Source organism: Cavia porcellus, unplaced genomic scaffold (genome assembly GCF_034190915.1).
Source record: "Cavia porcellus strain 051 isolate PalLab524CR breed Dunkin Hartley unplaced genomic scaffold, mCavPor4.1 scaffold_6, whole genome shotgun sequence".
Lineage (NCBI taxonomy): Eukaryota > Metazoa > Chordata > Mammalia > Rodentia > Caviidae > Cavia > Cavia porcellus.
This window is the reverse complement of record NW_026947489.1, coordinates 80185900-80200513: the sequence shown is the minus strand read 5'-3', so window position 1 is coordinate 80200513 and position 14614 is coordinate 80185900. Positions and strand designations below refer to the sequence as shown.

Sequence of the window (14614 nt, the reverse complement as noted above, 5' to 3'; positions counted from 1 at the left end):
GCTTTGGGCCAATGTCTTACTAGGGCTGCACAGTATGTGTGATACAGTTGTAAGACAAGGAAAGATGATCCTCTCAAGAGTTAAGAGTTGCAGTTACAGGGTATGTGGAGTTCATAGGACTGGGAAGAACACAGGTTGAATGCATGTACTCAAGTTAAAAAAAAAAAAAAAAGCAGTATCATTTAAAATATTTTTTTCTTTAAATCTTTTTTTTTCCATTGTCCAGGGCACATCTTAGGGGGAAAGAGTAGGGAGCCCATGGCCATCCCTGTTTCCTATTGCCATTCTCCCAAGTGGGCATACAGACTGGGAAAAAGCTGGTCCCCCAGAACAATAAACTTTCATACAAGGCAGTGGAATGAGGGACAGAGGATCGTTCCCTCCCCTCAGCTTCCTGGCACAAAGAAAGAACAGTTACACTTAGAAATATATATATATATATGTATATGTTATATATATGTCTATTTATAAAAATTTATCACACTTGATCAGAATTATTCTCCCACCCTTTCAGCCGACCCAAAAGCAACAGGATCCCAGCCCCTGGGCCCATTCCCTGGGTCTTGCTCTCATTGCCTCTCTGGCCCTGGGCCTGATAAGCACAAAATGGAACTCAGCATTGTGATCCACCATGCTTCACTGGGAATAGGCCAGATGCTAAACGGCAACACCTCACTCATTACCTGTGGGCTCAAACTCCCACAAATCCTGTTGAATAAAGGGAAGCCCCTCCCACTCCACAAGTCCCAGGGGCCTGATCCAGAGTCAGATCCTGCACTGCAGCCAGATCACTTGCGCCTGCCGAAGATGGACTTCTTGCCAGGGTTCTTGTCCCCCACACTTAAACCGATGAGGAGCCGAGCTTTCTCCTCCTCTTCCTGCTGTTGCATGCTGAGGTCTGATTTAGTTTCTAGCTTTCCCCGGACTTCAGACCCTGCTGCAGGCTTTAGCCTTAGCTTTTCTTTGATTACCTGACAGGATGGAGAAGAATAAAAGGAAATGTAAGTATTAGTGGGACAGGCAGAATATGTAAAAGTAAGCCAAGTCAACAAAGATTTATTAAACTTACATGCAAGGTACAATGGGGCAATTCAAATTATGAAATGGTCTCTGCTTTCAAGAAGCTTACAGTCTAATTGTAACCTGTTCTAAGCCTGGGGTGGTAGCATCCCTTATTAGTTCCCTAAAATTAGTGGTAGTTAATGTATATGAAATGTTAGTAAATAGCCAGCCCTTGCTAACCAAACAGCCATGAGCCCTGGTGGGATACCTGGGCAACCAGGGCTTTGCGACTGTCTCTTTTGACAGCCATAGCAAAGTCCAGCCATGTCCATGTGTTATTGTGATACTCCAAACATGGCAGCACCAAATTAAGGTCACCCCAGTCCACACTGTTCTTTTCACCCTGTAAGAGGAGAGGGAGGGGAGAGAAGAGGGAAAAAATACATTAACTGCTATTTTGAATCTAAACCAGTACCCAAATGTAAAGTCTTGCAACAGCAACCTATACTGAATTCCCCTTAACGCAATCCAGTAGTGGCTCACTCCTCCAGAGAGCACAACAGTAGAGTGCATAACACAGCTTTACAAGAAGCCTGACTGCCTGGTTACAACCTTTGCTGATCTTATCTGGTTCCCTTCCTACCCTGTTCTAGAAGATGCTGGGGAAATGCAAACCTTATAGCTGACACACAGTGGAACCTGTGGAATCTTTATGTAGATAAAGGAGTTGTTCATGGCAGCTCTTTCTTTCATCTTGTCAATATCATCCACAGGGTGCTGGAAGGCATAAAAGTAGTATGAGCCCCTACACCCACTCAACAAAATGCAGCTTAGTGCCCCCCTCCTTTCAACCCTAAAGTAGACTCAGAGAAAACTAAAATCCTACACAGGCCCAACCTTAATCTTCTTCCATTTTTGTTATCAGCAACATTTGTAATACCTCAGGTGATTTGCGAAATGACCTTCTGACTGCAGAACTCCGAGTCAAGCCCTGCGCTACACCCTTCCCTGGGCCCAGCGGTACTGTATCATCTGTTGTAATCAGCTGCCGAGGCTTCACCACTGGAATTCCTGTGAAAAAGCAGAAGCACCGTTACCCCTCTTTCTGAAGCTTTGGTTGTCTCTGGGGCTTCCACCTCATCTTCTGGTATCCTCTCAGAAAAGTTCTCACCAGTAGTCACCAGTTTGGATTTATCCTCTTCATCACCAACTTCATCATCTTCCACACTTCGGCCAGGGAAAAAAAAACCCATCATTCTATGGAAGAACTGGTGTGTCAGCTGGATGGTAAGAGGCACCACATTTACCTAAATGTGGAAAAAAGGTTGTAGAACCAATTATGTTCAGACACTATGCCTCAGTTTCTACTCCTATTTCACATTTACACATAAGCTAGCTTTGGGCTGCCCTTTGTTCCTGGGTTCCCAAGGGATTATTTACTAACTTCAAAGTGTTCCTTAACAGAGATGCCTCCAACAGGGGGCCGGACTTTGCTGAAGAGGCGAAGGGCTAGCTGTCGCCCAGACTGGCAGGAGCTTTGAGGTCGAAGGACTACCTATAGGACAGAGTGAACAAGAGCCGACCAAATGTTCTTACCATAAAATCAACCCAGAAATCTCTGAAGAATAAAAGGAAAAGCAACAATCTTGGTTAAGATGGGCAAGCTTCCATCTAAGATCACATTTTCTGTAGTACGCTTATATGGAAGGGCCATTTTAAATGCTGTGTGCTAAGAAGCATAGGAATGAGAAAATAAGACTTGCTTTATAGGGTTAGGAGTGCAGCTTAGTACTAGAGTACTCATCCAGTACATACAATGACCTAGATTCAATCCCCAGCAACCTGAAAAGCAAAAACAAACAAAAACAAAAAAGGGGGTAGGGAAAGACTTGCCTTATAGACAGCATTGGGGAGGAGATTGTTCATAGTGAACCAGCCCAGCTCCAAAAGATGTTCTGCTGTATCATCAGACTTATTCACCTGTAAAAACAGATTTTGCTCCACCTATCTACTATAGTAAATCTTTTCAGAAGCCTGTCAGAGAACTGTTAACATATCCTGTTTTCTAGTTCACTATATACTAATAACAACTTCTTACTTCTCTTTTAATCTCATATAATCAACATACTCTGTATCCTAGTGTTTCTCATAGGTACTACTAAATGCTAGTAGTAATTCTAGTTAAGACATTAAAATAGGACTTCCGGGAGAACATGGCGGACAGATAACAGCAACTACCGGAGGCTCTCTGAAAGACTCGGCTCAGAAGCCAGGAATGGTGCAGACTAAGGAGACATAAGCAGGTGGAGATATGCTCTGCTGACTCAGGAACGAACTGGACTAAGAGAAACCAACTTGGAATGCATTCCTGGTGCTAAAACAGGAACAGAAAAGCCTCGGTGTGGAGGCTCGACCCCACGCCATTGTAAGCCGCGATTTGGGTTTCCTGCCGCGCGGCGGCTGGCTGCCTCTGCAGTGGCCTGGCAAGGAGAGAGACGCACAGAAGCTCTGAGAATGGCAATCTGCGAACGGCAGGGAGGCATGCACTGACTTGTGGTGAGGTGAGAGAAACTGACACTCTACCACAGTTTGACTCCAGCAGAGGACTTTCTGAGCCCGAGCAGTCCTGTGGGAGCAGGGCGCGGTGGCAACTCCAGCCACACATCCCCCTCTCGGGCGGGATTAGTGAAAACTGCCTGGCCTGCGTGACGCTGCCGGCGGACCTGGTAGGCTGTCCCAACCCAGATCCCAGAGCCTGACGGTTGCTGGGAGGGGAGACGCGTAGGCTGCCTGATCCGTAACTCCCTGGTGTGCAGCGGTGAGTGGGAACACCTAACTGGCGCAATTCGATCAGGCTGTGGCTGACTGGGAGAGAAGCTGGGCCTCTTATATAAGCTTGCATATATAAGGAACAGAGAAGAAGAGGCAGCATGGGAAGAGGCAGCAACAAGAAAGGCTCCTCAGCCCCCAATTCTGAGAAACAGGCAATAGCAGACACCGCACCAATACACATAAGGCGCCATATAGAGAGCCTCATAGACCAATTCAGGAATGAAGTTATCAACGACCTGAAGCTAGAAGTATGCAGAATAGTTAGAGAAATGCTAAGTACCACCCAAGAAAAAACAGGTGGTGGAATGGAAGAACAGAAAAAAAGGGGAGAATTGTTTGATGGAGAAAACAGAGAAAGCATAGAATACGTGAAGCAGGTTCAAAGGGACTACCAAGATACTAAGAAGTCTATCGAAGACTGGCATAACAGCTTGAAAGAAACTAAGGACAGACTATCTGAACTGAAGGGCAGACTTGTAATATGGGAGAATGAAATGAAAAACTTCTTAAAAATAACAAAGAAACAAACAGCAATAATACAAAGACAAGAAGATGATAAGAGGATCCATAACTTAAGGATTAAGAACATAAAAGAAGAAGTAGGGACACAAACAAGTGAACTACAAAAGCTACTCACAGAAATAATCCAGGAGAATTTTCCTAATTTAGCAAAAGGTAAAGATACTCAGATGTATGAGGCATACAGGACCCCAGCTACCTACAACCCAAACAGAGCAACACCCAGGCATATAATAATAAAAATTCCAGAAATTCAATACAAGAACAGAATATTAAAAGCTGTCAGAGACAAGAAACAGACCACTTACAAGGGAGTACCCATCAGAATTACAGCAGATTTCTCTGCACAAACCATCAAATCACGAAGAGCGTGGGGGGAAATAATTCAAGCTTTGAAAGATAATAATCTCCAGCCAAGATTGAGATATCCTGCACAACTGTCCCTGGAAATTGATGGAAAAACAAGGTGCTTCCAGGATAAAGAGGAACTGGGGGAATTTGCAACCACCAGTTCAACTCTACAGAGAGTATTGCAGGATATTCTAAAAAAAGAAAAATACAAAGAGTCCAGAAATAATGGCAGAGAGGCCACAACGAATGGAAGAGAACAAAATGAAGAAGACAAACTGACAGCTACTGACAGAAAAAGAGCTCAACAGAAATGAGGCAGAGAAGATTGGATGATAGGAACAGCTATTTTGGAGAAAATGACATCTTAATAGGTAATACTGATTTAGTATCATCTTGTTTTGGAGTCTCATCTAGCTTTTGTCCTTCTATCTCCAATGGTCTAAATAGGCTGTATCTTATTGGATTTTATTATGTACGATAGTATAAGCAAAAACCTTTTAAAGACAAGGAGATTATACAGAAACCATTGTTCATTTTCTGTTAGTCGATTCTAAATACTCTGTAATGCTGTCATTCTCTTGAATGGTTTTACATTGTTTTGATATACTTAATGCTACAGTATACGAAGTTGTACTCAAGGATTTCAAAGAAAGAGACAATATGGTAACTACTTTTAGGTTAGGATTTTCTGGTGGTGAAACACTATTCTGCTTAAATGGTTATGTTTTGATCTGCGCTGTTTCGCTGTTATGCCCTCTTTTATCTCAATCTCCACTCCATTATTTACTTTTTTATCTTTATCCTTTTAATTAAAGGAAAAAAAAATAGCAGGATATATTATAGTAACCCACTTTGACTTTTCATTACCTTGATTTAAAGCCCTGTATTACTCTCACCATCTGGTTTTTAACTGATGTTCCCCTATTCTGTTTTGCTGGATAGTATCAGGTTCGAAAGTTTAGGCATCAGTTGTGAAGATAATGAGATTCATTATGACGCCCATTCTTGTTGACTTTTATATACTTTTGAAGACCTACAATGTCTCCAATGTTTTGGTTTTGTCGGTTTTATTCTTTACTGTTTTGTTCAATTGTATTATAACCAACGATATAGGCAATTCTATTAGAGATAGCGGGAGGCATTATGGTAACCATTGTTGATCACCTTGTATTATGTTTTTACATTATCTATTATGTCCACCCTTTTAACTTGACCGATTCTGTTCTGTTATGTCACATTTGGTTTTACTCTCTTCCAAAAAAGTAATAAGAACCGTGGGAGCAATGAAACCCAAAATGTGTAATAGTCATTATACAAAAGAGAGGAAAAGAAAGTGCTCCAAACTATATAACTGCCTGTATATTTAAATGTATAAGATAGAAAATGATATCACAGAGTTTTATTGGATCAATGAACAGAACTGTTTGCAGTATCATTGATGGAATGTCCACTTTACAACCTTTAATTTTGTGACTTGAACAATTATTTCTAAGATGACAATATGTAATCCATAAACTAGTGATTTCCTACTGTTCATTTTTTTTTCTGTAAATCTGTATAACTTGTACCCTTTCCCTGCTTTTTTTTCTTTTCTCCTTAAATAAAATTAAAAAAAAAAAAGAAAAAAAAAAAAAGACATTAAAATAGTCTCACTCATTTCTAAACATACATAGCTTGTCAAAAAGAAACAAATAATGTCCTCTTTCCATTATCAGTGGGTAACTGCAGGAAAGCTGTCAGTGTTAAAATGGCTCTAAGGTGGATTTGGAAAAATTACTTCCCTATGGGAATTACTTCTAGGAATTTTTTTTTTTAATCTTCTTGAGACTGGGTCATGCTATGCAGTTCAGGCTAGCCTTGAGCTCACTTTGTAGCCCAGGCTGGTCTTGAACTTGCAACAAACCTTGAGCCTCTGCCTCCCACGTGCTGGGATTACAGGTATACACCACCACACCAGGCCTAAGAATAATCTTAATGCAAGAAACATTTGATCAAACTCACTTATATCTATATTATTTAATATTATGATTATCTAGAGGAGTTCTAAGGTTTCTAGAGCAATGACATATTTCTGATGCACACACTGCTGAGATATATAAAAAAAAACTTTACAAGTTTTTTTTTCTTTGTACTGAGGGTTGACTTTGCCCTTGCCAGGCAGGTTATTTACACCACTACGCTAAATCCTCGGCCCTGAGTTCTAATGTTTCTACTCACGACCATCATTAATAATTATTACGGTTGATATATAGATGTCCCAGGAGTCTCATGTACTCATAGGCTGGGCTCTTGGATGGTGACCGAATTTTGGGGATACTATAGTTTACAGTTTAGAGATGGGTAGGGGCAAGAAGGGACAAGGGGTAGGGGCAAGAAGTCAGTGGGGCTATGACCTGGGTGTATCTCTCCTCCCACTTTGTCCTTTGTTCTCTGCTTCCAGGCCACCACAAGATGAGCAGCCTACTCCTAGACCCTTCTGCCTTAAGGTTTCTATATTTGAGTCTGCTAAACATGGACAGAAACTTCTAAAACACAAGCCAAAACAAACCTCTGCTCTTTTAAGTCATGGATGTTATATATTGTCTCCCAGTGACAAGAATGTGTGTTAAGACAATGATTATGTAATAATTAGTCCTTTTTTTCTTGCTATGAGTTGGATTCCTGATATGATAGGTTAACACCCCAATATAACTGTTTTTGTGCAACTGTCTATCTTAGATACCTTGCTATAAAGAAACCTTTGCAGTTCCAGTTCAGCAATTCCCAGTTGTCCATCTTCCTCTGTCAGGCGCCACCGAGCCTGAGCAAAGTAAAATTCAGTGCGACGGACTACACTCACATCTTCTTGCTGCTTTCGCAGCTCCATCTTGTTGGCTCGCTGCAGCTGGAAATCCTTAAAACACCTATCAGTTGACAGGACAGCCAAAGTCAATAAGGGACACAGCATAGAAACTGGGAGTGGGATGAGATATTGTAGAGTGATGAAGATGGCAAATCTAGGGATGACCCTCTTCTGAATGAGACAGGCCTCATATGTTTTTCACTCAATTTACTGTCTAACTCTGTCCAAATTTCATGTTTCAACTCTATAGCTTCTTGATAAAGTAGCCTCTTCTAAAAACCCGTTTTTGTATCTATATTTTTGCTCCTTCCTGATCAGCCTCTAGATATTGTAAGTTTAGATGGACAAGGCCATGAGCAATTTTTCCCAACTACCCACTTTTCTTGCAGCAGACCTTTTCCCAGAAAGTACTCCACTGAGGACTCAGAGTAAGAGAAACAACTCTGGCTGGGGCAACGGAAAAGAGTGGAAAAGGATCACTGGGGCACCTGATGAGGATATTGAGCTCTTCACTTTCTAACTGTAGATTGGCTTTCTCCTGGTTTAGCTGCAACTGAAGCTTTTGGTTCAGGTCAAGCAGGTTTTCATTCTTGCTGTCATCCTGTAAAGACTAGAGAACCAGGAAAAGAAATTAAAAGGAAATCCCCATCAGAGGAACTTCCCTGTCAGATTCCCTGGAGTGACTACCTTCATGATAGAATACATCTGCTTTTCCAGGTGCCGTATTTGGGCCACATGCTGCCGCACAGCCTCCTGAAGATGCAATATGCTACTGCGCTGCTCTTCAGGGTTGCTAGAAATCTCAAGCTGGAATCTAACTCGTTGCTTCTTCTCACTATGCTCCTAAAGGAAAAGAGAGGGAAATAAATACAATTTTTAATGTTTTGTTTTTTATGGTACTGAGGATCGAGCCCATGCTTAGCAAGCTGCTAAGCATATGCTTTATCACTGAGTTCCATCAACAACTCCATGAATAAATTTGTTAAATAGACAAATCTTTTGTTTGCTTTTGAGACAGGGTCTTGCTGGTTCAGGCTGCCCTTGAGCTCACTTAGTAGCCCAGGCTGGGACGAATGTTGTAGTAATATGAAATGAAGCAAGGAACGAACTGGGAATGATGATGCACACCTGTAATCCTAGCATTCTGGGAAGCTACATGATCACAAATTTAAGTCCAACCTGGACAACTTAGCAAGATACTATCTCCAAAAAATAAAAAAGGGCTGGGTACGTAGCTGAGTGGAAAAGCCTTGGGTTCAATCCACAGTACTGGGGAAAAAAAAAAAAAAGTGGAGAAGTGGGCTTCTATAAAATTAAACTTTATTGAGGTTGGGGATTTAGCTTAGTGGCTTAAGCACCTGCCTGGCAAGTGTGAGGTCAGGAGTTTGATCTCCCAGCACACACACACACACACACACACACACACACACACACCCGCACCTCCCCACCCCCACTCCCACCCCCACCAAAAAGAATGAAAACAAAAACCAAAAACCAAAAAGACAAAACTTTATCTGTCACTATTAGCAAGAATGAGGGGCTGGTCAGTACAAAAGACAGAACAATGTAGGTTTAAATCAGTCAGGCCCCCAGGCTGGGGAGGATGTAAAGAGTGCAGTTACTGCTCTGAAGAGCATTTAGGTGACTACATGCATAAATGTAGGGATCCAGCAAAAAGATTCTGCATCTCAGGGAAAAGCAGACCTTTCAAGTGCAATATATTAATCACAATGCCCTTTTGCAGTGTGAACATGATTTTTCTTACTGAGGTCTAAATAAAGCACAAAGTGGCGGGGGCAGAGGGGAGTGGTGTCTATAAAGCTATCTAGCATTCTCTGTATTCTACCAGGGCCCATCCTCACCTTCCGTTTAGGCTCTACATGGAGCAACAGGTTGTTGACAATGTCCAGGATCATGGCATACTGAGCTGGGTTGGTCGAAATTTCCAGTTCATGGTGGATGAGAGTAAAGGTATCAACAGCCCCTAGTAATTATCCGTATCTAAGTAAGTGGCTCAAGTTTCTTATAAGTATGTACTCTATCTCTTAACCCACATTTGGAACTACTCTTGTTAGTCAATCCCATAGAAAGGAGGTAAGACATCTTCATGGATTTGCTTGTTTCAGAACCATACCCAATACCCATTATTCCCACTTTCCTCCACAAGTATAAACTGCTCTCTTACAGCAAAATTTAGAAAATGTAAACCACACTGAAGTTTCAGTGCAAAACAGGACTTCTAGTAACTCTCGCCTCAAAACCACTTAAGGAAATAATTCCTTTTACAAAGTCCCCTAACCATGTCCTAGAAGCCATTCAAGCTGAATACCTTCTTGCTTCTTTAGGAGATCTTCCTTTTCTTGGTTCTCATGAACCTCAGGTGGCTTAATCTGAGTCGCAAGTTCAGGATCAATATCATGGCTGTAACTAATATAATACATTCGGCAACTACAACGTGAAATGATTCGCTGAACTTGCTGGGCTTGCTGGGCCTCAGCTGGCTGGTTCCAATCTGAGAAGAAATGGGAAAGATAACAAAAAGACATTCTCAATGAAGGTGTAATGAGAGCTTCCCAGGTATAGTGTGATGCCTGGAGAACTCAAAAAATAGTGCTTTCAACCCAGCTTTGCACAGAATGGTCCTACTCCAGTATAATATTTATGTTAAGAATAGATTAGAATGCTGAGCAAGTACAAAGTCCTGGGTTTGATCCCCAACACTACTTTAAAAAAATAAAAAGCACAAAGAATAGTTAAGTAAATGAGGCCCCTCTGGGGTGCACATCTGTTCCATATTGTGAGGAGAAAGGGGACAGCTGACCTGTGGTGGTGGTAACCATGCCTCCCACTGCCTGCCCACTCTCCATCAGCTCCTGCACAGAGTCCAGACTGCGCTGCCGGTGCTCCTCAATATTCTTCACCTGAAGACAGAAATACAAGCACCACTAGCTGCTATGCAAACAGTGGCTTGTTCTGGCCAACTAAGTTATTAGATCTTCACACCTCAAATAGTCACGTACCACAAAATGATGCTTTAGTCAACAACAAACTTCCTATGTGGTGGTAATCCCAAAAGATATCACCCAATGATGTCAGAGCTGTCTTGGTTTGTCTTGATATACTCAGATGTTTATGCAATGATGAAATTGTTCAGCAACATGTTTCTCAGAATGTACCACATTGTTAAGCAACACATGACCATACTTAGTACCTAGACCTCTACCATCTTGAACACCTTGAACCCAGGATACAGAATCCATACAGTTCTCTCTTTTGCCCCAAGTCACCTAAATTCTCCAACTCAATTGAATTACATGCTATTTTTCCAGGCCCACAGATCTGGGGCCAGAAAACTAATGAACTAGGTTAAAATCAAATCATATTAGGGGCAAAAAATATTTTTGAATGACTTTCCTAAATGCTCAGGAGGCTGAGGCAAGAGGATCACTGGCTGTGGGCTTAAGACTACATAGTTCGGGGCTGGGGATTTAGCTCAGCGACGTAAGTGCCTGCCTTGTAAGCAGGCAGTCATGAGTTTAATCCCTGGTACCGATAAAAAGGAAAAAGGCAAAAAAAAAAAAAAAGACTACATAGTTCAAGGCCAGCCTGTACTACATGGTGAGACCTGTCTCAAAAGACAAGAAGAGCCAGGTATAGTGGCACATCTGTAACTCCAGTACTCAGGCTGAAGGAAGACTGCTGTGAGTCTTAAGTGCAGCCTGAGCTACACAGTGAGTTCAAGGTCAGTCTGCACAACATAGTGAGACCCTGTCTCAGAAGGGGGAAAAAAAAGATGGGCACAGTGGTTTACGGCTATAATCTCAGAACTAGAGATTGAGGCAGGAGGATTGCAGCGAGTTTGAAGTCAGCCTGGGTTACACAGTGAGTTAAAGTCAGCCTGAACTACATAGTGAAACCCTGTCTCCAAAAAGAAAAAAAAAAAAAAAAAAAAAAAAAGTGACATGGGAAGTCCAAAGGTGGTAAAAATCAAAGTTTCAAGACGGCAACTCAGCCAAGTCACAAAAAACTCTTATGAGGAATGCAAAGATCACAGTCCTTCCCACAAACAGATATTCCATTCTAATTCTAGTAACCCAGCCTAAAAAACAAGGCTTTCAGCTGTAAAAGCTGACATGCCTAAAAGCAGCAGAAATCCAGAAAATGCCAGATCTACTCAGGCTGTTAATTCCAGTTCACAAATAAAAATGACTTACCCAAAGGGCTCATGAGTTTTTATAATGGCAAAGTTGTCATTAGAAGTCATATAATCACTCCTGTAATCTCGTACCCAGGAGACAGAGGCAAGAGGATCACCACAAATTCAAGCCCAGTCTGAGCTACACAGTGAGTCCAAGACCACCCTGCGCTTCATAGCAAGACCATGGCTCAAAAAACCAAAAACAGCAAACATCTCAGATTTAGGGCTGGAGATTTAGCTCAGTGGTAGAGCACAAGCACAAGACCTTGAGTTCAATCCCTACTGGAAAAAAAAAAAAATCTCAAAATCAATTGGGATGGTGTGATAATGCCTGCAATCCCAGCACTTGGGAAGCTGAGGCAGGAGGACTGCTGGGCATTCAAGGCCAGCTTGGAGTTACATAGTGAGTTCAAGGCCAGCCTGAAATATATAAGGAGACCCTGTCTCAAAAAAAGGAAAAACAATCTTAAGACTCAACCAGGCATGCTAACGCACACTTGCAACACACTTGTAGGTTACTAGGAAAGCTAAGGCAGAAAGAAGCAATACCTGTCTCAAAAAAATGAAAATGAAAATAAAAGTAAAAAGAACTTCTGGGAAGATGGCAGAGTGATAAGCAGCAGAAAAAAGAGCCTCTCAAAGACTTCGGTGTCCAGACACAGATACTGTAACATAAGAAAGAAAAGAAAGAAAATAGATCCACTAGACCCAGGAGGATCTGAAACCCACAAAGAGACCAAGAGAGAAACTTACAAACAGAAACTTCAACAAAGGAGACAGTCGGCAGTACCATTTCCCTGAGCTGGGACCTCAGGTGTGCAAGGAGCAGTTCAAACACAGGGGATACTGGCAACAGAGGACTCCACAGAGAGATGCACAAGTGGAACAGAGCAGTGGATACAGAAGACAGCAGTAGTTGGTGCTAAGTGGTACCAGATCAGCCTTCCTTTGAGAGAGGGTGATTGGCTGGGAGCCATCTTGGAGAGGGATGAGTCTGAACTCATTAACAACTGCTGGCTCCACCTAGCGGCCCCCAGCAGCATTCAAGCCCATAGAAGGCTGGCTGGACTGCTGCAAATTGAATGGTCTGGTTCTAGCCTCACAGCCAGAAACCAGCCTAAACTTCAAAAGAAATAAAGGTGCAAGCTCGTTGGGATTACTCACTATTCCACTGTACAGCTACTGCTGTACAGTGCTGGCTTGCTGGCATTAACCAACATGGATCTGGATCCTATCTCCCCACGTTGTTTACCAGTGCCAGCAGAGATACATCTTAAACATTTTTTTCTTCCTTTCTTATTTTCCTTTCTCTTTCTTTGGTTTTGTTTATTTGGTTTTAGTTTTGTGGTTGTACTTTTTTTTAAAAAATTCCTTATCTTTTCCTCCTGTCTTCTGCACAGTTTCCCATAGTTTGCATGATCCTCCTTTGCCCTCCGGCTTGCTTCTACTGTCTTTTTTTTTTTTTTTTTTTTTTGTCTTTTTCATTTTTATCGGTACCAGGGATCGAACTCACGACCGCCTGCTTGTAAGGCAGGTGCTTATGCTGCTGAGCTAAATCCCCAGCCCCTCCGGCTTGCTTCTAACCTTTTCATTTTCTTCTATTTCTCTCTTTTCCAACTCCTTCTAAATTTTCTCCAATGAGGGTAAAATTGGCATATGGAAGGCTTATTTACTGCACACAATTTTCTGGTTTGTTTTAGATTTTTTAACATAACCACTAATCTAGTTCATACAGTTAAAGGTGGCAAATTAATAGTAACCTCAGTTTGTCATTTTTTAGGTTGTATTTGATGCTATTGTTGTTGCTGATTATACCACTTTAGCCAAAGTGACATAACTGTTATAAAACAGTTGTTCTTCCTGGTGTACCAAGACTAAGATTGCCTAAGGGTCACAAAAAATACTACTATAGGCCAGTGCCAAAGAACCAGGGGGGCTCAGCCAGGTCTGGTGGCACATGCCTGTAATCCTAGCACTCAGGAGGCCGAGGCAGAGGATCATTGCCAATTTGAGATGAGCCTGGGCTACAAAGTGAGCTCAAGGCCAGCCTAAACTGCATAGAAAGACCCTATCTCAAAAAAAAAAAGCAAAGAAAAACAGAGCCTGTGCCAAGTAGGCAGCAAATTCTCATCCCAGTAAGAGATGAAGAGGTAGGCTCTTGCAATACTCTCAAAATCCAAAAGACAGCTACATCTGGAAGACATCTCAGAAGTGGTCATTACCTAAGGGTTCTAAATAATAGCAATAAAGCTATTCATCATAGGTGATTTATAAGCACCAATCCAGGGATTAAATAAATTAAAATCAAATCAAATCAAATCAAATACAGTAAAATAAAACAGAAAATTAGAAGACACTTAAACAAAATGCAATCACAGACATCCATATCACCAAAGGCAAACAGAGGGGGCAATGAGGTGAAACAACCCGAAAGTCACCCACCTAGCCTCTCTTTTTTCCCTATTCTACAAAAAAAAAAAAAAGGAGGAGGAGGAAAAAGAAGAGGAAGAGAAAAACAGTAAGACATCCCCTACTCTTAGGTAGAAAAAACCAATATAGTAAAAATGGCCATCCTCTCAAAACTGTTATACAGATTTCATGCAATCTCAATCAAAATCCGAACAGCACATCTCACAGAATTAGAGAAAATAATCCTAAAATTCATTTGGAACCAGAAGAGACCTAGAATAGCAAATGCAATTCTAGGCAACAAAGGCAAGGTAGAGGACATCACAATCCCTGACTTGAAATTATGCTACAAAGCTACCATGATTAAATACAGCATAGTGGAAAAAAAAAAAAATACAGCATGGTGCTGGTTTTAAACTGTTATTTCTTTTCTTTTTTTTTTTTTTTTACCGGTACCAGGG

General features: G+C 41.6%; 1 protein-coding gene across 3 annotated transcripts in view; it reads right to left on the bottom strand.

The window, feature by feature from the left end:
- Window positions 1–176: 176 nt before the first annotated feature.
- The window catches only part of Bltp2 (bridge-like lipid transfer protein family member 2), a 37164-nt gene continuing 22726 nt past the window's right edge, over window positions 177–14614 (bottom strand). For all 3 annotated transcript variants that reach the window (XM_013152119.3, XM_013152120.3, XM_063251172.1), the window contains 13 exons: window positions 10368–10467; window positions 9876–10058; window positions 9409–9530; window positions 8234–8389; window positions 8035–8156; window positions 7427–7607; window positions 2892–2982; window positions 2447–2553; window positions 2174–2309; window positions 1943–2073; window positions 1678–1779; window positions 1271–1405; window positions 177–971 (listed from right to left, as the gene is read on the bottom strand). In XM_013152119.3, the coding sequence (XP_013007573.2) occupies window positions 789–971; window positions 1271–1405; window positions 1678–1779; window positions 1943–2073; window positions 2174–2309; window positions 2447–2553; window positions 2892–2982; window positions 7427–7607; window positions 8035–8156; window positions 8234–8389; window positions 9409–9530; window positions 9876–10058; window positions 10368–10467 (1749 nt within the window). In that variant the 3' untranslated portion in view covers window positions 177–788. The remainder of the gene's footprint in view (window positions 972–1270; window positions 1406–1677; window positions 1780–1942; window positions 2074–2173; window positions 2310–2446; window positions 2554–2891; window positions 2983–7426; window positions 7608–8034; window positions 8157–8233; window positions 8390–9408; window positions 9531–9875; window positions 10059–10367; window positions 10468–14614) is intronic.